The sequence below is a fragment of the Meriones unguiculatus genome, assembly GCF_030254825.1.
Source record: "Meriones unguiculatus strain TT.TT164.6M chromosome 13 unlocalized genomic scaffold, Bangor_MerUng_6.1 Chr13_unordered_Scaffold_34, whole genome shotgun sequence".
Taxonomy (NCBI): Eukaryota; Metazoa; Chordata; class Mammalia; order Rodentia; family Muridae; genus Meriones; species Meriones unguiculatus.
In genome coordinates, this window is record NW_026843646.1 from 16,054,631 (window position 1) to 16,078,855 (window position 24,225).

Below are 24,225 nucleotides of genomic sequence, written 5' to 3' on the forward strand. Positions count from 1 at the left end.
GTGGTGCCCCCCACTGGCTTTCCTGGATGCTCCTGTTCCATCAGATCTCCTTTATATATGGTAGCCATGTTCTGTACCCCAAAAGGCTGCTCTTTCTACCTAGTTGCCTCCATTTTCTAAATGCCCACTGACCCAACTCACACATACTCAACCCAAATAGAACAGCTCTTTCTCCAGAGACCTCTGGTCATCCAGAGGGCTTCCTTTACACACTGCAGTCACATCTTGCATTTAGCTACATCTGGAATTAGTTATTTACATTTTGTTCCAGATCAGCTTCTCCAGCCAGATGTTAAACCAATTGCAGGAGAGTCTGTCTTGTTTTGTGTTTTCTTTCTCATACTGTGAGAGGAAGTAGTGAGGCAGGCATGATGAGCAGGAGGGAAGGGGTGTCATGTAGATAGGTCCTTTTTGTTGTTCAGTACATCCTGACTAGGCGGGCAGAGAATAACACACAAGGTAATCAGGGAAACTACTGTCTCCTGGTAGGTAAAATACTGCTTTGTGGCTTGACATCTTGAGGTGAAGTAGTTTTGTGCCACCATCTTAGAAATGGAAAGGATAGGGCACTTTCTTGTGGCCCACATAGGCCCACCAGAGAAGATCCCAACAACCAAGGGAGGAAAAGCCACAGTGAGCAACATCTTAGCTCCAGAGCATGCTGAGTACAATGGGGTGAAATGAAGGTGGTACCCAAGAGGAAGAACTAAGCACTGATGTCAAAGGAGGTAGGGGCCTATAAGAAACTTCTTAAATGTCCACACTGGAGAACTCACTTGTGTAATTTGCTTTGCTTAAACCATGTGTCTCTCAGCTGAAGTCTTTCTTTGAAGAGACAAGAAGATGATGCCTGCTTAGGAGGTATCTGCTGTCACTGACAAGCTGATGACTGTTGTCATGGACAGGCATTTCTTCTGCTGTGGCTCCCTTATTCCACTCAAGGTTGGGCTCTTTGCCCACCTGGACAAAGGCATACAGTACTCTGTTCTTACATAGCTACGGAAAAAGAGATGCATTCCTTGAAGAACCCAGTCCACACTAACAAGGAACCAACACTGTACAGGCAGGACCACACCACAGCTCTTCTACTCACATGACAAGAAAAATACATAGTGTTTCTAATCTTATCCTTTATGGTCTTCTCCGAGAAGACTCAATATTGGCTACATGTCCTATCGTGAGTTTGCTCTCAGTTCAAAGCAGCTAGAAGAGAACCCATCTTCACTACCCATGCCTCGCCTCTTTCACGATAACCCCAATATCACCTTTCCAGCGGTGTTTCTCCTCAGATCCCTAGTTAAAATCGTAACGACAGGTCTTCCTTGAGTACTTTACTGTCTGCCTTAGTACTTTCAACCTCCAGCACACTAACAGCTTTATTATATTTATTGCTTAGCTTTCTCTACTAAAATGGAGGCTTCATGAAGTCACAGATTTGGTTTTGTTTTGTTCACAGTCCCCACAATCCCAATACTGAGGGACAAGATTTAGAACAAACTAGTTACTCAATAAAAACCTATTGATTGACTTATAACTCAGTTTGCTCAGTTTTCATTTGATTTGTTCTTTTTTGCTTCTCAGCCTTCTGTTCAGCTTATAAAAATTCTTAGTAAAACAGAGAATACTACTTTTACAATCAAACCAGCTGATGTTTTAAATACACTCATTCTTACACCAACATTGACTGACTCAGAGCACATGCCTATCAGTGCCCTGCGTAACAAACTCAAGTGAAATATAGTACCTTCTTGTATAAATTTACAGAATGTTCACACTATTTTTTCAGTAGATGATTGAAATATTGTGTGAAAGAGAATCTCCATATTAAAGAATCAGAGTAAAGATTTAAGTATTAGCCTAAGGTTAGGTAGCCGAGGGTCAGTGGCAGAGGCAGAATGCTTTGCACTCTCCTTTGTCAGCACAGGGACTGGAAGAAATCAGAGTAGAGGCTTAGGGAGGATGGTGTGTGTGCGTGTGTGTGTGTGCGCACACATCTTTCTGTTTGTTTGTGTACTCTCTGGTTGCTATTTTTATTCCATATTCAGAGAAAGTAAAATCTAAAGGAATCCATGCTGAATGTATAGCCACAAAGTAATTAGAATGCATCCAAGTGAAGGCTCCAGCATCTGAAGGACAAGCTGTGGGTGCAACCAGGACAAACCAGCGTTATTTTTAGGGCACCTCTGGTATGTCTGGGTGGGCTTACTCAGAGATCATCGTGTGAGCCCACCTCATCACTGTCACACCAGAGAGCTCAAAAATGTTTCCTGTTCCTTCTAGATGCTAATAAGAGTATGCCTGAACTCCCATGGATGTCTCCAGTCCTCATGTTACAGCAAATGCCATCAGATAGGGCACAGCACTAGAATAAATCAATCAAGCCGTCAATCAAAAAGGGAAGGAAGAAAGGAAGGAAGGAATGAAGGAAGAAAGAAAGGTTTCCAAGTGTCTGTAAGTAGGTCAAACAAGGTTCTGTGCTTCTCTTGTCCCTCACACCTGAGCTGAGGACAGCTAAGGCAGTATCAGACTTACAGCATTAGTTACTGTTTTCATAGTGGTGGCAGAATATTTGACAGAGGCAACTTGAGCAGGATTTATTTTGGCTCATGGTTCAAAGGGACGGCCCGTTATGGTGGAGCGGCTCAGTCTGTGGTGGTGGAGCTGGTGACTGCTCACTTCATGGAGGCCAATTAGAAATAAAGATCTCAGGCAGAAACCAGAAGCGAATGCCCTTAGAGCCCCCTGCAGTGGCTTAGCTTGCCAGGTAGGAACCATGTCCATAAGGTTCTACAGTTATCACCACGATCTGGGAGCAAGTGGTCAAGCACATGAGCATGTGGGATGCACAGATGAACCCTAACACCTGCCCCTCTGCTAACCAGGCCTGGCCAAGCAGAAACACCCTGTTGCCTTTGGCCCCCACATATAGGTAGTCACACACTTAAAAATGTCTGAATTGCAGGTCCTGGAAATGTACTGACCTCATTAAAGGCAAGTGCAAAGAAAACCATTTTCTGTCTTTTCTAGATCAATGTAACTTCTGGTCATTCAAGCTTAATCTTGCTTGAATAGAGTTTAGTAGCAGGTGCATCTCAGCAGCCATGGCACCAGCAAGTACAGCCTCTGTGGCAAGCTGCAAAGATGAATTCAGCAGAAGTGACATTAGAGTGGTGCATTTGCCATGCATAACCAGCAAACACCTTAAATTTATGAGGTAAGCAGAGCACATACTCAGAAGCACAAATAAAACCATAATGCAAATGGGTAAAAGTGATGGCCTAATTCTTCTGAAGACTCCAATATGCTTGCTCTCACAGCCAAATTCAGACTTTGAAGATGATTACAACTAAAGAATACCAGAAGGCAATGTGAAATTAATGTGAACAATTTTGTAGAAGGAGAAAGCAGTAAAGGCAGGGTGTGGTATGGTGAGCAGTGACTCTGTTTGAGTAATGGGGCATGGATTTGCCAATATTCCCCTGCCCCTGGGGATGTGTGACAGTGCATGAAATAATAGAAAACATAGCTCCAATTTTCCAGGCCAGTTGCTTGTTTCTTTAAGGGTAGCACTTTCCATCATCATAAAGTTATGCAAAAGGAAGATTTGATTGTATTCAAAGAGAAATTGGTAATAAAAGGATATCGAAGCCCAGTACAAATTACGTGTGAGCAGGTGCCATGGATTAAAAGTAAGTTGGATCCATTTTTCAAAATATTAAAAACTGTATTTCAACAGTGATATTCACTTAGTACAATAACCTGGTCCTTGTCTTAGTCCTCATTAGTTTACAAAGATTCTGAAGCATTTAAAGATGTTTTTGTAGCTTAAGGTTGTCAATGATTAGATTAAGCTAAGTCAAATGGGGAGGGGGTGATTATGAGCCTCAACCCTTAGCAAAGGCAGTTGCCGGCTTCTGGGGAAGGGAGAATTGGTTTTCTTTAAGGATATGGCTGCTGGTAGGTAAACCACGTTCCACTGGATCACCCCACACCTATGAGTTACAGACGGCACAAATTGGATTTGGAGAGTTTTATATTTATTGCAGTGTGTGTGTTTGTGTGTGTGTGTGTGTGTGTGTGAACATTCTTTAAAGGACATTAACTTGAATGGTAGTGGGAACGGAATATGGGAAGAGTTGGGGGTAAATATGATCAAACTTTAAATAACTCTGTTTTCAAAGAAAACCAAAGCTTCACATCAGGTAATTCAAAGTTCACTTGGGAATAACCGCAACATAACCAAGAAGTCTCTCTCCCCAGCTAACAGGCAGTTAGACTAGGCAGAACTTTCAGTGGATTTTCCTTCTCCCTGACTTTGTTTTTGGGTGCTGGGACTGAGCCCTGGGCTTAGGCATGCTTAGCCCAAGATCAGCCACATTCTATGGGTTGGCCCCTGCCCACAGGGTCTCGTCCTCAGCCCTGGTGCGTGGTTTAAAGCTTCTGCTGCTGAAGCTTGAGAACATCTTTCCATTCGGAACTTTGGGTAGGCCGGGCATCCTGATTTGATGTTAGTTTATCTGCCATATGTCTTCACTGTCAAGGTCAAACTCAATCAGGAAACAGCCTATGAGAATGTCCGCTAACTTGTATCCCCACCGTGGGAGCAGGAAACAATCAGACTCACCCGGCATCCACAGCTAGGCCTCCTGCCTTTTTTATAGAGAGGAAAGGGGCTCTGTTTATGCAGTACCCTGGGGTAAGTGGAGGGGGTCGGGATGGGCTTGAGAAAGCCAGGCCTTCCTGGCTGCCCAGGGAAACGGAGGGACACAGCTCACTCCCAGCTCACTAGGAGTCCTCACCAGCACGATGAGAAGACCTGACTAGAAGCAGCAAAAGAGGAAACAGCTCAGCAGTTGGTAGTGAGCAAACACCTCTCCTAGGAAGGACCCTCCTTTCCGAGCACCCAGATTGGGTGGATCATAACCCCATGTGACTAAGATCCAGGGGGTAATGACACCTGTGAGTCCCAGGGGACACCTGCACTCATGTGCACACACACTGTCAAAGGCACATAATAAAAAATAAGAAAAATAAATCTGAAGAGGAGAAAATTTAGTAATTAAAAGAGGAGAAAATACCTCAAATTTATTATTCACGCTCCTCCATCAATTCAGAATAGTTTATGTTTTCTCTTTTGCATAAAGATGCACTTCACTATTTCAACCTGTCACCTTGGCCGTCCATGAGACCACATCTGGAATCAGCTCTGTGAGGGACATTCCTGAGGGATCATTTGAGGTGGGACTGCCGACCTAGGTCACACCTTCTGGTGACAGCCCACGTAAAGGACATGGAAAAAAGAAAGCTTTGCTTGTTTGCATGCTCATCCTACCCTCTGTGACGAGTTCATCTGCCTGTTGCTGAGGCAGGCACTCCTCCACTATGTTAGAACCTAGCTCATCTGGGTTCCAGCAGAGACTGACGACCCGCAACTCCTTAAGAATACTTGTAGGACTCCTCTAGGACTCCAGCACCAGACTGGACAAACAGCCTTGGGGACTGAACAACCCCTGTATTCTCAGCCTTCCTGTCAGGAGACAGCCATTATGGAACTAGCTGGGTCTTAGAGTTTAAGACACTCTAAGAAATTATATATATTAAAATGACCATATTCATTAAATATTAAGTTGAAATCATTTGTTAAATACTAAAATGAAAATACACATGTATATTCATTTTATCTCTACACACACATACACACATTTATTTTATTAGTTCTATTCCTTTAGAGAACCCTAATACACATCTCTTGCTTAAAATATACATAAGCCTTGACTGAAAAGGGCCCAGGCAGTTTCTGACGGTGTGGAAATGGGTACTGAAACTGGCAGCTGAGACTCAAGTGAGGAGAATCAGCCAACACTTTCTTTCCAACACAGTTTATACAAACTCTGCAAAGATTTTTTTAATACAAAATTAGGATTTGGGGAGATGGTCCCATCAGCCTTACAAGCTTGAGGACCAGAGTTCAATCCCCAGAACCTACACTAAAAAAAGCCAGGCACCATCAACTGCCCATCACAGATGTGGGGCGCTCACGAGGCCCCACTGCTCCCTGAATGGTTTTCTGAAGTTAATGGTTGCTGAAGGAGGGACAGTGATGTCTTCAGTGATGCAGACAGTGGTAAGTGCTCATAATCTAGTAAGTAACCTTCACACGCCTATAAATAATCCCAAGAAGCTCAAGTGGGTCACAAACAAGAAGAGGACTGGTATGGTGGGAGTATTGATGTGGAGGAAGGGGCTCCCCTTTTTTGAAGGGAAGGGAGAGGGGAAAGGGAAAGGAGGGAAGGTGGGGCTGGGAGGAGAGGAGGGATGGGCACCCTTGTGATGTAAATATACTGAAACCAAAAAAAAAAAAAAGAAGAAAGAAAGAAAGAGAGAGAGAGAAAGAGAGATAGAGAGAGAAAGCAGAAGAAGACGTTTTGGGAGAAAGGGTCCACAGGAGTGGGAGGGGGATGAGGGCAGTGGGGAGTGGTACAGCCTATTCTTTCTTGGCTACCTGCCCTTACCAGCATGACCTGCTGTGCAATGCATCTCTATGACCCCAAGCCTAAGAGTCACTCTCGCTTCGTCACCGTTCAACGTCCTGGCACCTGCTAAATGTTTTCTGTACACTGTGTCATTTAATCCCCATGACAACCCTGCGGGGAAAGAATAGCGCACCTCACTACACAGACAGGGTACCAAGGCTTAGGGAAATGAGATAATTTCTTCAAGACTGGACAGAGTATGAGCTGAGGGCAGAGTTGAATTCCAGTCACAGGGAACTTGAAGATCCTGCTTTGTTCACTATGGCACACCATGCCACATATAAGTGAAATGAATGGAACTCGAGAATCTTTGTAATCCTGTGCAATTTATCAAGAATCCCCACACCCACCTTTTAGCTAACCTCCCTGAGTCTGTGACCTACTTATCTCATGTTACAGCAAAGACACTGATGCTCAGAGAGGGAACATCATTGAGGAGGATTTTGGTTTCTGGTGAAAACACAGAATTCAGAAATACTAAGAGTCAAGAAGGGTGGTTGGTGGTGAGCAAAAAGATATGGGTTTTGAGGTTAAAGGTGTAAGTTTTAATTCTTGTTCTTTATTTTTTTCTAATTAAATGTATTCATTTATTGTGTATATACAAGCCTGCGGAGGTCAGAGACAATTTGTGGGAGCTGTTTCTCTCCCGTCATGTGAATCCTGGGGGTCAAGCTCAGGTCATCAGGTGTAGTGGTCCCTCTTCTGTCATATACTCACTTGATCCCCTGAGCATGTCATTTAGCTGGTTGGGCCACAAATTCACGTATGTAAAACAATACCTTATGCAGTATGGGTCAGATGAGGTGTGTGGTGAGGCTGAAAACTACCCCAAACACGATCAAGCAACAGCACTGACAATGACAGTTATGGTCCAAGGATCTGTGTCTTTATTTCACGTCCACTTCAGACCTCACAGGGTGCAAGCCGCAGAGGCAGGCACAGAGCAGCTCATGCTGACTCAGTCTGGTGATGAGATTAGAGTTTCAAGTCTTTCCGTGCAAAGCAAACTGCTTTCCCTCACTTTTGCTGGCTGGACTTCTGAGTTATTTTTCCTTCTACCCACCTATGTCACCCACATGGTTACCACATACCTCTTAAACATAGTTTCTGGCATATAATGATATAACTTTTAATTGACTAAATCCTTGAAGAACATGACTTTGTAGCTAGCTAAAGACTCACTTTTCTTGTAAAACTCTACCAAGAAGACTCCATGACAGCTAAGTGGCGTGCGATCTAGATGATCCTCTTCATTTCCGGTGCTAGGAGAAAGCTGACTGAAACATGAACAGCTGAGGAACCGACAGGCGTTCTCTCAATAGGTCTAGTACTGACACTATACCCCAGAGATTGAACTGTACCCTGTTCAGTCACAGTGACTCGACCAGGAAACCCAGTCCAAATACCCACTGCCTCTGAAAGTCGACGCAGCACACACCAAATGCACACCCAACAGCGATTTCCCTGTTCACACTGACATCCGCAGAACTCTGACATCATCTTGTTGTCTTCTCTCATGATGCAGAGAAGTTGTAATGGGGCTCAGCCAGTGCTGAGGACTGTGTCTCCCTTGCCAGGAACTGGGGTGGGGAAGGTAGGAGCCCCAGTCTGGGCAGTAAATCACAAAAAGAAGACTACAAGAAGCCAAGAGAGATGTTCTCATTGCTAATCAAAACAGGCAACAAAGGATTGTATTTAAGAGCTATGCAGGAGACCTGTGAATTTGCCACAGCCAGTGTGGGATGCAGAGCTCACTTCCAGCATGACATCTTAGTAAGACCCTGACTCCCCCTGGTCCCCAAAAGGTCTGGATGTGTAGCTCAGTGGTAAGGTGGTGACCTAATGAGTGGGGGTCCCTGCATTTAATCCCTGGTAGTAGGAAAAAAAAGAGACCAAATAAATAAAAATGAGAAATAATGAAAGAGAAACAAAAGAATGAAGGAAATAAAGATACATTCATATTTTTTCAGTCTTTATATTTCTTCTCAAAAATCATCCAAGGATCTTTGTTTCCAACAGAGTCCTTTCATTTAATCTCATTTTTCTCAATAAAATGGTATTCTGACACTTCTTTTTGTCATACTTAAATTTTTAAAAGATAAGAAATACTTGATGCATCCTAGACCTTTTATTCATAAACTACTAAATTGAATTTTTCAAGTTCCCAGTAATTTCCAGATTGTCATCCAAGAAAAGCAGACAATGCTCACAGAGATGATCTGGTGGCCACAGGTCTGATTTGCATTGCCACTGAGCACATGACAAGAGAGACAGGAGGGAGCCAGAGAGATGGCTGAATGGTTAAGGGTGTTTGTTGCTCTTCCAGAGGACCTGGGTTCGATTCCCAGCACTCACATAGCTACTCACAACTGTCAATAACTTTAGTTCCAGAGGATCTGGAGCCCTCATACAGACATACATGCATGCAAAACATCAATGCACATAAAAGTAAATCTTTAAAGAGAGAGAGAGAGAGACAGGAGAATGGCTGCTGACATTAAGGTGCCCGCGGGTTCCTCCCACAGCTTCAGTGGTGTGAAAGAACTCAATGGTGCAGGCCAGGGGTGCAGTTTTTGAGGCTTGTGCTTGAAAACATTCCAACAAGGGAATCATGGCAACTGCCATGGTTCCCCAGCCATGCAGCCCATCCCTCCCCTCAGCTTACCAGAGTTGCTCTTCTGTGCAGAGCCCAGGAGAATGACAGTTCCATGTGCGGAGAGTGCCTCTCTGAGCCACTTGCCACCACCCACTCACCCCTTCCCGCCATGACTACACAAGCTTTGCTTACTTTAGAAAACATCCCAAAGGCTTGAGCTCAAGGGGAGCCTGGCTACCACATTGTTGGCTTATTTTTAAAAAAGTGAAAAAAAAAATCAGATGTATAAAAATTATAAGTATGGGGAGCCAAGATGGCAGCGCCGGGAGAGCACTGCGTTTGAGAAGCAGGACAGCACTCACCATGCAGAGACCAGGAGACTGAACTCTGGGCCCTGAAACTACATCAATCCTGTTTCCCAGGTGAGGGGAGGCTCCCACGGTGTGGGAATCGGTCGGGTCCACTCACAGCTACCCAGCCAGAACCCGGAAGAAATCCCGGGTAACGCGGGCTTCCTGTCTCCGGGCTGGAGCCGCAAGCGTCCGTGCCCCAATCACTTTCCCAGGCTGATCCGTGAGCACAAGGGTGCCTGAGGCTGGGAGTCCCAACCTCGGGGGGACCCCACTGGGAAGCAATCTTGCCAGACTGATCACGGGTCACCCAGTCTATCCCCGGAAGGTCGCTAGGACGGCGGGTACCCACCGCCAACACAACTGAGCTCCTGTCACTCAGAGAGCTGTGCGCTCAGCTCAGCAGTACAGACAAGCTGCGCGCCCCAGTACAACAGGGACTGGCCTGTCCAGAGAGGACCCCACAGGGAAGGAAGAAACCGTGCTGCTGGGGTCACCTAGGGAAAGTCTAGCAGCCTGCAGATTGCAGACAGGTGAGTACGCCCAGCCATCACAGATATGGGCCCAAACAGGGAGCACAGAGTGATCAGAAACTCAGCTTCCACAGACTAGCAGGCGGGCGCACGCTCCACCAGCCCAGAGGCCTGCATTGTACCAAATACACCTTACAGGCAGAAGGTGTGCGCCCCAAGACACCAGAGCAGTACTCACCCGCCACAGATTACCTCTTGGGTTCTGGGGCACAGAGCCCCAACCTCAACCCTACAAAAGACCGGGAACCCTGAGATCAAGCCCCCAGATACTGCTCCAAGGGGCAACCAGTTATCCCTAACAAAACCAACCAAACCACGGGACACACAGGTTACAGCAGTTGATCACTCAATTTACAGCAAGAAACCCAGAAGGAGGGCAACTGTCTCCAGGACTTCTCCCAGTGAGAGGAGAGCCCTCTCGACTAATCAGGACCACAGTTACTACCCAGGTCTCTCGGCCTGACGTGAGCTGTAGCAACTCCTGAAAAACACCGGACATCCAGTGACTATACCCAAAAAGCTGGAAAGGCTTCCTTCAGGAAAAACCATCTTCCTGCCAAAGGGATTCTCTCCACTACAAGAGTCCAGGACCAACCAGAAACTAAATTCAAACAACTAAGATGGCCCAATGGGTAGAGGACAGTGTAAAAGTCCAACCAACCAAAGCCAGAGCAATATGGCATCTCCAGAACCCAGTTATCCATGGGCAAATAGCCCTAGACACCCCAGCATAAATGAAATTCAAGGAGATGACCTAACATCTATGCTCATGAAGAAGATAACAGAGGAAACAAATAAAATACGAAAAGAATTAGAGGAAGATAAAAACAAACAGATCATGGCTATCCGTAAAGAAATGGAGGAAATTAAAGACAAGGAGATTATGGTCATCTGTGAAGAAATATGGGAAGCTGCAGCCAAACAGTCTGTGGCCTTTAGAGAGGAAATGCTTAAATCACTGAATGAAATAAAAGAAACAGTGGATTGTTCAAACAAACAGCTGAAGGAATTGATGGAAAAACATGAAAATACAGTCAGACAGGGGAAGGAAACCAACAAAATAGCTCAAGACCTGAAGATAGAATTGGAAAAATTAAAAAAAAACACAAATGGAAGAAATTGTGGAGAGAAAGAACTTGGGGAAGAAAGCAGGAACTACAGAGGTTAGCATAACCAATAGGATACAAGAAATGGAAGAAAGAATCTCAGGTGTGGAAGATACAATGGAAGAAATAGATGTATCTGTCAAAGAAAATGTTAAATCTAAAAAATTCCTGACACAGACCATCCAAGAAATTCAAGACAACATAAAAAGACAAAACCTAAGAATAATAGGAATAGAGGGAAAAGAAGATTCCCTGCACCAAGGCCCAGAAAATATTTTCAACAAAATCATTGAAGAAAATTTCCCCAACTTAAAGGAGAGCCCAATAAGAATACAAGAGGCCTATAAAACACCCAATAAATTAGACCAGAAAAGAAAATCCTCCCGCCACATAATAATCCAAACCGTAAGTATATAGAACAAAGAAAAAATACTAAAAGCTACAAGAGAAAAAGGCCAAGTAACATATAATGGCAAACCCATTAGAATCACACCTGACTTTTCAACAGAGACTATGAAAGCCAGAAGGGCCTGGACTGATATCACGCAGACCCTAAGAGAACAGATGTCAGCTCAGGCTACTATACCCTGCAAAATTCTCAGTCTTCATAGACGGAGAAAACAAGATATTCAATGACAAAAACAAATTTCAACAATACCTACAAACAAATCCAGCATTACAGAAGACACTGGAAGGGAAAATACAACCCAAGAAAGCTAGCTACATTCAAGAAAACACAGGAAATAAATAACCTCACTTCAGTACAACAAAAAGCAACCAAGCACACAACCATATGACCACAGCCAACATCAAACTCAAAGGACCTAACAGCCACTGGTCATTAATCTCTCTCAATATCAATGGACTTAATTCTCCAATAAAAAGACACAGACTAACAGAATGGATGCGTAAACAAAACCCAGCAATCTGTTGTATACAAGAAACACACCTAAGTCACAAAGATAGACATTACCTGAGGGTAAAGGGATGGAAGACGGCTTTTCAAGCAAATGGACGCAAGAAGCAAGCAGGAGTAGCCATTCTAATATCTGATAAAATAGTCTTTCAACCAAAATTAATCAAAAGAGATGGGGAAGGACACTTCATACTCATCAAGGGAAAATTCCACCAAGAAGACATCACAATCCTGAACATCTATGCCCCAAATACAAGGGCACCCACATTTGTGAAAGAAACATTGACAAAACTTAAACCACACATAGATCCCCACACATTAAGAGTGGGAGACTTCAACACCCCACTCTCAACAAAGGACAGGTCAACTAAACAGAAATTAAACAAAGAAACAATATCTCTAACAGAGGTCATGAATCAAATGGACCTAACAGACATTTACAGAACCTTACACCCAAACACAAAAGAATTTACCTTCTTCTCAGCACCTCATGGAACCTTCTCCAAAATAGACCACATAGTTGGTCACAAAGCAAGCCTCAACAGATACAAGAAGATTGAAATAATCCCTTGTATCCTGTATGATCACCATGGAATAAAGCTGGACCTCAGTAACAACAAAAATAGCAAAAAGCCTACACATACATGGAAACTGAACAACTTGCTACTAAAAGACAGCTGGGTCAGGGAAGAAATAAAGAAATAAATTAAAATCTTCCTAGAACTCAATGAAAATGAAGACACAACATACCCAAACTTGTGGGACACAATGAAAGCAGTGCTAAGAGGCAAGTTCATAGCACTAAGTGCCTTCAAGAAGAAATTTGAGGCAGCGCATTCAAGCAACTTAATGGCTCACCCTAGAAAAAGAAGAAGCAGACACACCAAGAAGGAGCAGACAGCTGGAAATAATCAAACTCAGGGCTGAAATCAATCAATTAGAAACAAATAAAACAATTCAAAGAATCAATGAAACCAAGAGCTGGTTCTTTGAGAAAATCAACAAGATAGACAAACCCTTAGCCAAGCTAACTAAAAGGCAGTGAGACACCATCCAAATCAACAAAATCAGAAATGAAAAGGGGGACATAACTACAGACACTGAGGAAATCCAAGCAATCATTAGGACTTACTTCAAAAGTCTATATGCAACAAAATTTGAAAATTTAAATGAAATGGACAATTTTCTTGATTGATTCCACTTACCAAAGCTAAATCAGGACCAGGTAAATCAATTAAATAGTCCTAAGGAAATAGAAGCAGTCATCGAAAGTCTCCCATCCAAAAAAAGCCCAGGACCTGATGGTTTCAGCCCAGAATTCTACCAAACATTCAAAAAAGAGCTAACTCCAGTTCTCTTCAAACTATTCCACAAAATCGAAACAGAAGCAACATTACCAAACTCATTCTATGAAGCCACAGTCACCTTGGTACCTAAACCTCACAAAGACCCAACCAAAAAAGAGAACTTCAGGCCAATCTCCCTTATGAACATTGATGCAAAAATACTCAACAAAATACTCGCAAACCAAATACAAGAACACATCAAAGATATCATCCACCATGACCAAGTAGGCTTCATCCCAGGTATGCAGGGGTGGTTCAATATACGGAAATCCATCAATGTGATCCACCATATTAACAAACTGAAAGAAAAAACCACATGATAATCTCCCTAGATGCTGAAAAAGCATTTGACAAAATCCAACATCCATTCATGTTTAAAGTATTGGAGAGATCAGGGATACAAGGCACATATCTAAACATAGTAAAGGTGATATACAGCAAACCTATAGCCAACATCAAACTGAATGGAGAGAAACTTAAAGCAATCCCACTGAAATCAGGGACAAGACAAGGCTGCCCACTCTCTCCATATCTCTTCAACATAGTGCTGGAAGTCCTTGCTAGAGCAATAAGACAGTTGAAGGAGATCAAGGGGATACAAATTGGAAAGGAAGAAGTCAAATTATCACTATTTGCAGATGATATGATAGTATACGTGAGTGACCCAAAAACTCTACCAGGGAACTCCTACAGCTGATGAACACCTTCAGCAAAGTGGCAGGATACAAAATTAACTCAAAAAAATCAGTAGCCCTCCTATATACAAAAGACAAAAGGGCTGAGAAAGAAATTAGGGAAACAACACCCTTCACAATAGCCACAAATGACATAAGGTACCTTGGAGTAACCCTAACCAAGGAAGTCAAAGACTTGTATGAAAAAAATTTCAAGTCTCTGAAGAAAGAATTAGAAGAAGATATGAGAAGATGGAAAGATCTCCCATGTTCATGGCTTGGCAGGATTAACATAGTAAAAATGGCCATTTTACCAAAAGCAATCTACAGATTCAATGCAATTCCCATCAAATTACCAACACAATTCTTTACAGACCTGGAAAGAAAAATTCTCAACTTCATATGGAATAACAAGAAACCCAGAATTGCTAAAACAATCCTCTACAATAAAAGATCTTCCGGAGGTATCTCCATCCCTGATCTTAAGTTGTACTATAGAGCAACAGTTTTAAAAACTGCATGGTACTGGCATAATAACAAAATAGTGGATCAATGGAACCGAACAGAGGCCCCAGAAATAAACCCACACACTTATGGACACCTGATCTTTGACAAAGGCGCCAAAACCATACAATGGAAAAAGGATAGCATCTTCAACAAATGGTGCTGGTCCAACTGGATGTCTACATGTAGAAAAATCAAAATAGACCCATACTTATCACCCTGCACAAAACTGAAGTCCAAGTGGATCAAAGACCTCAACATAAAACCTGACACATTAAATCGGCTTGAAAAAAAAGTGGGGAATACCCTAGAACTCATTGGTACAGGAGAAAACTTCCTGAACAGAACACCAACAGCACAGGCTCTAACAGCAACAATCAATAAATGGGACCTCATGAAACTGAAAAGCTTCTGCAAAGCAAAGGACACCGTCATCAAAACAAAGCGACTGCCTACAGATTGGGAAAGAATCTTCACCAACCCTTTATGTGACAGAGGACTCATATCCATTATATATAAAGAACTAAAGAAGCTGAAAAGCAGCAAACCAAGTAATCCACTTAAAAAATGGGGAACAGAGCTAAACAGAGAATTCTCTGTAGAGGAATACCGAATGGCAGAGAAGCACTTAAAGAAATGCTCAACCTCACTAGCCATTAGGGAAATGCAAATCAAAACAACCCTGAGATTTCACCTTACACCCACGAGAATGGCCAAGATCAAAAACTCAAGTGACAACACATGCTGGAGAGGTTGTGGAGAAAGGGGAACCCTTCTCCACTACTGGTGGGAATGTAAACTTGTACAACCACTCTGGAAATCAATCTGGCGCTTTCTCAGACAACTAGGAATAGTGCTTCCCCGTGATCCAGCCATACCACTCCTAGGCATATATCCAAAAGAGGCTCAAGTACACAAAAAGGACATTTGCTCAACCATGCTTGTAGCAGCTTTATTTGTAATAGCCAGAAGCTGGAAACAACCCAGATGCCCCTCAACTGAAGAATGGATGCAGAAATTGTGGTACATCTACACAATGGAATATTACTCAGCAATGAAAAATAAGGAAATCATGAAATTTGCAGGTAAATGGTGGGATCTGGAAAGGATCATCCTGATGGAGTTGTCCCAGAAGCAAAAAGACACACATGGTATATACTCACTCATATAGACATACAACGTAGGACAAACCCACTATAACCTGTGCATCTAAAGAAACTAAGCAAGAGAGAGGACCCTAACTAAAATGTCCAATCCCCATCCAGAAAGGCAAAGAGGGTGGACATCAGAAGAAGAAGAAAACAGGAAACAACCTAGGAACCTACCACAGAGGGCCTCTGAAACCCTCTGCCCTACAGACTATCAAAGCAGATGCTGAGCCTGATGGGCAACTGTTGGGCAGAGTGAATGGAATTTTATGTAAGAACTGGGAAATAGTAAGAGCTGGAGAGGACAGGGTCTCCACAAGGAGAGCAACAGAACCAGAAAATTTGAACACAGGGAACTTCCCAGAGACTCATACTCCAACCAAGGTCTATTCTTGGAGATAACCCAGAACCCCTGCACAGATGTAGCCCAGGGCAGTTCAGAGTCCAATTGGGTTACATAGTAACGTGAAGAGGGACTGCCTCTGACATAATCTGATTGGCCTGCTCTTTGATCACCTCCCCCTGCGGTGGAGCAGTCTTACCAGGCCATAGTAGAGGACAATGCAGCCACTTTTGATGTGAACTGATGGACTAAGATCAGAAAGGAGAGGAGAACCTCCCCTATCAGTGGACTTGGGGAGTGGCATGCATGCAGAGGGAGGAGGGAGGATAGGTTTGGGAGGGGAGGAGGGAGGGGATTATGGGGGGATGCAAAAAAAAAAAGAAAAAAAAAAGAAACATGTGAAGACTACACTGACCGAAATCACCAAAACAATGTAACTATAACTTTGGAGATATTACCAGGAGAAGGCTTGTATAGTAATGATACATGTAATGACACATTACATATCCAGAGGCTTATGGGCAAATAAATGCTTTGGCACTGCATGCATGTTGTAAGTTAATAGATTCTGAAAGAAAGACAGAGCGTTCTAAAATTAGACAGGGGTCTGATGAGCCAAATCAAGAGTCTTTTTCTCATCTTTTGTAGGCTCTCAGTCACCTAATGGTTGATGGACAGAGAGCAGTAATTATTTTCAAGCAACTGATGTATTAGAATTTTAATTAAGACAATCAGCCATGTGTCCCTTTGGAAATAAAGAAGGTATTAATGATTATATTGTCTCTGTACTAATATAGGGCCTTTATATACTCAAGGCTGAATATATTTCTTACTGTAGCCCTCTTGGGGGAAACAGTAATGTAATATGGGCAGTCAAACAACAGGAAGAAAAATCAGTCATGACAGTGGCTGTATTTTAAAAACACATCAGGCTTCAGAGGATACTCTCCACACAAAGTAGTATTTGTAGATGTCACCAAAGATGATTCACTGATTTTTTTCATATAAGTGCTTATGTACAACAAATGGAATTACACATGATTGCATTGCCTTAAAATGTTACCTTCAACCTCCCAACTTATATTCTGACACATAGTACCAGTGATGGCAGTGCAGCATCTAGAATAAGGGTGGATTTCTTCACCGGGCACCTCCACTCATGATTTAGTAAAATTGATTCAACAGAAATTAAGAACAGAGGAATGTCCAGTTTTTTTATTGTCATATAAGATCACATTCTAATCTTTCAGGACTTTCATCAGTGAGAAATGCAAAGGAATATTCCCTTTTGACACTGCCTGTTTTCCTAGGAAGTAACAAACCACAGGGAGCACAAGAATCCCAGGAATAATTTCATCAAAATGTTTCGGGATTGAAATATCACTTTTCACTAACTAAAGTGCAGGCTCCCTTGATTGTGAACAAATGTCCTTTATATGTAAGAGTTAATATAAAACTTCTACCTTCTTGTGATGTAAACTCCCAGAGGATTACTGCCAAATCATATGTGTGGAGATGTTAATTTTGTCCCCAGTTTGTGGAAATTAAAATATGCTCATGAATGGGGTAATGGAGTCATGGAGCCCTGAAAAACAGTCTTTCTACCAACTTCTCAGATGTAGAAACTAGTGACTGAAGGAAGATAGTTGGTGAAATCTAAGGCTGAAGGGTGTGACTGATAAATTGCTGTTTTTTGCTATATTGTCTCTTTTGAATAAGTTACTGATGATCATATGGTTTCGTTGGCAGAGATGGTCACACGACAACATTGATGTTCATGCTTGGGTGATAAAATATTAGCTATGCAACACTGAAATTTAGATGAATCACCCTCCTTTATTGCTGGGCAAAAACTAGCAAAAACTTTTGTTCATTATTTTTTCTGATTCTAGTTGGACTTCTAAAATGTGGTGCACAGCAATGTCTCTGGAAATTTTTTTTTGTTGATTATGCTGGACAACATTATAGCCTTGAGGTTGATTGGCTACTCCATGCCTGCTTTGAAGTTTGAATTCCATACTTTGAAATTAAAAAATAAAAAAAGAGATAACTCTGGGGAATCATGGAGTTGGTCTGATCTAGATGCCTTGAGAAGCATGTGCCATGGGATTTTCAGTTTATAGTCAGGAGCTCCTAAGACACTGTCCATTTCAGTTCCCAAGACCTGAAGCACTCCCTCAGGCTTTGAAGCATTCAGGACACCTGTGTATCTGTGCATCTCCTAGAAGTCAGAAAAGCATATTGAAGCTTGAAAGAACTTTTAGTCTTATATACTAATCCTGTGTGCCCTGTATAGTTTGCAAATGTCAGCAACTATGACTGTATTCTTCAGGGGAGCTGCAATTACATTCTGTTTCTGATAAATATGTAAAAATCTGATTTCATGCAATAAATTTGTCAATCATCAATCTTACTTTGACTGCACTAACCTTTGCTAGATAGACAATGTTCCCTCTGACCTAATTCAGGTAACCCTGGATTGGCACATAAGTACATCAAGCCAAGTACCTTCTACAAAGGTTGGCTGAAATCTGATTCTACATTGAAACCCCAGCCTCTTCACATTCACTGCCCTTGCCTAAATCAGTCATCCATTCCAACATGCATTATGGTAGTCAGGACAAGACAATTTCCAAATATATAATAGATAACATGTCCCAGGAAGACAGAAATGTCTGAGGAGGTAGAGACTAGCATGAAGGCATCTGAATCTATATTTAAATCTGCATCTGTACAAAAAAAAAAAAAAAACCCTACATAAACTCTATGTGAATCCATCCCTGTTCAAAAATACCCCTTTTCCCACTGAAAAATGTCTTATCTCTGTTATTAAAAACAAACAACCACTTCTGCTGAGGGAAGACTAGTCACTTTCTGTAGTCTCACTTACTAAATTGCCTCAGATACTTGAAGTTAAAACTATCTAACAAACCTCTGAAAACTTACCTCTAAATCATACCACAAAGATAACAAAGCTTCAAACAAAACCTGTAAGGGATTGCACATGTCCAAATGCTTCAGCTACTGTTCATTCATATTTTCGGCATCAAGGATGTTACCAACATAAGAGACTCTAACACCCCTGTTTTTAGAGACATGAGTTTTCTTCAGATATTTTGAATATCCAAATGTGGTTTCTATGATCATATTCAAAGAGGTCATTTAAAATGATATTTCCATTTCCATTGCCCATTATCCACAACTCTACTCCTCTAAGAAAGACGTTTAATTTTTTACAATGAAGAATATACCCTCCATATTATTCTGCTGTGGAGTGTTAATAATTCCATCTTCCATAGTTCCTACTGCTCTGCTTGCCTCTACTCCAATGCCTTGTTCTCATAACACAATATGAACCACCTGATCAGTCAGTCATATCCCTTTTCTGATCTCTGTGTATCTAAACAACTACTAGTTACAAATCAGGCATCCGGTGTAGTTCCCCATAGTAAGAGCTTTTATTTTCCCTCATATGAGAAAATAGGATCTTATACAGTCATGCTAAACTATAAAATTTCTTCTGAATTTCACTGAAAATAACCTGTGAAAAAACAGAATCTTCTGGAGTTCAAAAATGAAATAATTACACAAAATTTAATGGTTTGTTTTTAACGAGAGAAGGATAAAACAAATACATCATGGCTGACACACGGTGACACAACTTCAAAACTAGCACTTTGTAGCCAAAGGAAATCATCTATCCATGAGTTTATGCCACACTGTTCTAATTATGGGGATTCAGCTAAAAGAAAGAAACATAAAGAAATTTTATTAGTGAAAAAGTGTAAAACATAAATCTCAAACATAAGATTAAAATAATGGTTCCATTTCAAGAGATTTTAGTACAATTAATTAAATATTCACATGGTATTATACATAATTAAAGATTTATAATAGTGTAGCACTGGTTTTATTTTTTGTTTATAATTTACTAACAGATTAATTTTCATTTTAACTAAATTTTAAGTTAAAATTCCTTTTTGAATGGGTTTTGTGCCTGATATCAAGATGGGAGTTCTTATCTGGTCTTAACAAAATTATGTAGCACTTGGAGACAAAGATCAAACCAAGGAGTGCTGCACTGGAAGCCAACACAGAAAAGACTTCCATAGCCACCATAATCTTCTCTTTTGTGCTGTGGTAGACAGGGAGGAAGGTGACCCACACACAGAAGAATACCTGCATGCTGAATGACAGGAACTTGGCTTCACTGAATGTGTCAGGCAAATTTCTAGACAAGAAGGCCATGGCATAGCTCCCAAGTGCCAAGGAGCAGAGGTATCCCAGGACATAGTGAAAGGCAACTGCTGATCCTTTGTTGCACACAATGATGATGTGGCCATGTTCAGCATGAGCATCATGATCAATGAATGGTGTAGAGGTAACCAGCCAGATTCCACAGAGAACAAGTTGGATCAGTGTGCAGATGGGAATGATGAAGTTAGGGGTCCTTGATACCATTAACCACCTCACCAATCTAGCTGGAACAGTGACCTTGAATACAATAACAACTGTGATAGCTTTGGCCAGTACTGTGGAGAGAGCCATAGTGAACAGAATTCCAAATGCTGTCTGCTGCAAGATGCAGGTGGCTGTGTTGTATGGGCTAATGAAGAGCAAGGAACTGAGGAAGTAGATGATGAGTGTCAATAGCAGGATGTAACTGAGAGCCTGAATATTGGCCTTGAAAATGCATGTGTCTCTGTGCTTCACAAAGACTACAAGAACCACAGTTGTGAGTGCAGAGAAGCACAGTGCTGCAGTGGTGAAAGCCATACCCAAGAAGTCTTAGGACAAAAAGGTCACAGATTTCTGGAGGCAGTAACTCTTCTCTGAGTTTGCATAGTGACTTTCTGGACACATCACACACTGGTCGATATCTGTTCAGAAATAAAGGTGACTGTGAATCAATCCTCAGGTGTTCCCTTTTCCCCTAAGTTGTTACTCAGCCTCAGCTCATCAAAATGTTTCCTGATTCACCTCCTTTATTGTTTATTGTTTCAGAAAGAAATACCAGGTTGTCTGTGAATCATCTCAAATCTATGAAGCCATTTTTGTTTATGGTGACAAAAATCAAAGAATCCCAATGATCTTTGCTGTTTTTGTATGTTTGGCTTGAATTTATGGCTTCATGCATCTATTTTATAAGTCATAAGATTACAGAATAATATTGTACAATGCTAATTTTATTCATACTTCACTTTATGAAGAAATTGCTAATTTCTAGGTGCATACTTTGTACAGTATGGACAATAGGCTTTGAAATTAATTTCTTATATACTGTTCTAAGATTCAGGACCCATATTAAATTATTTTCCCCAAATCCCCTGGATACACCCAATTTGGTTCATATTATGTATGATTTTGAAATAATAAATACCATTATATCCTTGAAGCTTAAAACCTTCACTAATATATGTTTTTACATTTAACTATAGCCTTATGTTTAACATAAAAGAAGAAAATTTTGAAGTATTTCTATATATTCAAAAAAGAAGTTTGAAATACTCTGCTTCTAACATTTGTGTCATTTATCTTGAATTAATAACATATACTCCTTGGTTTGCAATGAAATATTTTTATTATATTAAACCTTTCTGTATTTCTAAAAATTATCACTTCATCAAATAATTTTCTGTTTTACATTTTGAACTGAACATTATCAAATTTATTGTCAGAAAAATCAAATCTGTATTTTGATATATGTTTTCTTTAGTGATCTTGAATAGTAATTTTTTCTCAAGATAATTTCACACTCAGAGCTTATTCCTTTGCTTTTGTTATGAGTGTTTTTTGTTGCTTTTCTATTGTACAATGTATGCTTTAAGCTTTTATTTATATGTTTCATTAACTAATATATATATGTGGATAACATCTTTTTTTAAAAAATAAGTTCTTCATATTCTGCAATATTGAATCATTGTTAGTTTGAAATTTTAATTTTGACCATGTATGTGTTCACTCATATTTTACTGTATTTCAAAATATAGTCACAAAGACAGGATATTGCATTCATGACTGACGTGTTCCTACTCTGTGCATATTGAATATATTTATGCACTTAACATATATCTGAAATACAGGGAAGGACATTTATCAAAAGAGTATTACATACCTGGTCCTATAGACCACACACAATTTCAGGAGGTGGGAGACCATATCATAAGAGGAGGAACTTGATGCTGCCAATTAGTTTAATGTACTTATTGTCAAACAAACTTCTAAATGTTCTTGTTTATGCACATGGAAAAGTAATACTCTCATTCTTACTCTAAGAAGCCTCTCTTTGCTGTGATCTATGAAGAAGGCCAAGAAATATGACTGTGAAAGATCCTGAGAATGAGTGATGCATTAATGCCCATCCATAAAGAATGACTTTTAAACCATCTATTCCAACATTCAAGAAATATAATGGAAATAAATGCAAAATGTACACAAGATGATGGTTGCTAATTGTGTCTAGGCATCATATGTATTGCACTAAAGAACTCTCAATAATTACGGATAATGTCGCTGGTTGATTCTTCATAAGGATGAGATGAAGAATGAGAGAATTACTGTTCCCTTCCCTGTTAAAGTATTGCCTGTAAAGATATTTTTAAAAAGGAGAGGTAAATGTGTAACAAGTGATGACTGTATCTGGCTCCAAGGCACATTCTGAATCCAAAGGTCATGAAGATTAAACCAAATATGTCACAGAAAAATGAAAAAAAAAATTCGTGCAACTGATAAAGGGACAGTTAAGGATGAGAAGAGTAATAAGCATTAGTAGGGTGGAGCATACCTGGGATATACTGAATACATTTCAGAAATTTTTCCATCTTATGAACTATTCTAAATCAATTTAGACTTTAAAATTGAAAGTTTCAAATTTAGGCTATAAATAGCCATTGTTCAATGTATATTGAAGTCACAATAGGACTGAGAGACATCCAAATATAACCAGTCTGAGGTTTACCAAATGGAGCTTTGTTGGCTTAGCCCATAGACAAAGAGTGAAGAAATAAGGTAAAACTGGGTGTCAAAATCACTGAACTGGTACTTCCTTTTAGTTTTGGATTGACAAAACAATACTGGATATCATGCAGGGCATTCCCAGACTATATTTTGAAGAGTCGGTAGTTCGTTTGTCTGTGGAAACTATCTGGAATGTTTGACCTATTGGGTTCCTGCAAATAGGCATGAGGACTTTCTGGTTGTATATAGGATTTTCTTGGAAAACTGGGAAGTTAAATGCAGTTTTGGGGGCTATATGCCCCTCTGCACTTCCTGGACTGTTTGTCTACACAAGGCCATTTTATTTTTAAGAAACTGCTTTGACCTGGCTATCAACATACATGTTTTGGAAGGTAACTGAGTTAGACAAGTGCAGTGTGTAAGAAAAGGCTAGAGTTTTAACACCTCACTCCCATCAGAATGGCTAAACTCAAAACCTCAATGGATGACACATGCTGGAGAGGTTGTGGAAGAGAATGAACCCTCCTCCATTGCTGGTGGGAATGTAACCTTGTACAACTGCTTTGGAAATCAATCTGGCATTTCTGAGAAAATAAGAAGAGTGCTACTTCATGATCCACCTATACCATTCCTGGGCATATATTCGAATGATGCTTAACCATAAAACAAGGACATTTGCTCAAAATATATTCATAGCAGCTTTGTTAGTAATAGCCAGAATCTGGAAACAACCCAGATTTCCCACAACAGAGGAACGGGTACAGAAAGTGTGGTACATTTATGCAATGGAATACTACTCAGCAATTATAAACAAGGAAATCATGAAATTTGCAGGCAAATGCTGGGAACTAGATAATATCATCCTGAGTGAGGTAACACAGAACAAAAAGACAAATAAGGTATATGCTCATTTATAAGTGGATATACTTCACATTATATAGAATAAACATAGTAAAATCTCTAGCCCTAAAATGCTAAACAAGGAAGACCCTAGGGAAGAGATTGATACCTCATTCAGAAGGGCAAACAAGACTGAAGTAAAAGAAGACAGGGAACAGGACAGAAGCCTGCCAGGGAGGCCCTCTTAAAGACTTTACCCATCAGGTTGTCAGAGGAGATGCTGAGACTCATATCCAAACTTTGGGCAGAGTGCACGGAAACTTATGAAGGGGGAGTTACAAAGATGTGGAGACAAGAGCTACACAAGGAGACCAACAGA

At 40.9% G+C, this 24,225-nt stretch overlaps 1 protein-coding gene and 1 pseudogene across 1 annotated transcript in view; both read right to left on the reverse strand.

Annotated features, from left to right (window-relative positions):
• LOC132650845 (neurocalcin-delta-like) overlaps positions 1 to 24,225 on the reverse strand; it is a 117,469-nt pseudogene that overhangs the window by 32,267 nt on the left and 60,977 nt on the right.
• Positions 19,625 to 24,225, reverse strand: part of LOC110561735 (vomeronasal type-2 receptor 116-like) — a 799,658-nt gene continuing 795,057 nt past the window's right edge. The window contains 1 exon segment of the mRNA XM_060376155.1: positions 19,625 to 20,923. Within this exon segment, the coding sequence (XP_060232138.1) occupies positions 20,001 to 20,923 (923 nt within the window). The 3' untranslated portion in view covers positions 19,625 to 20,000.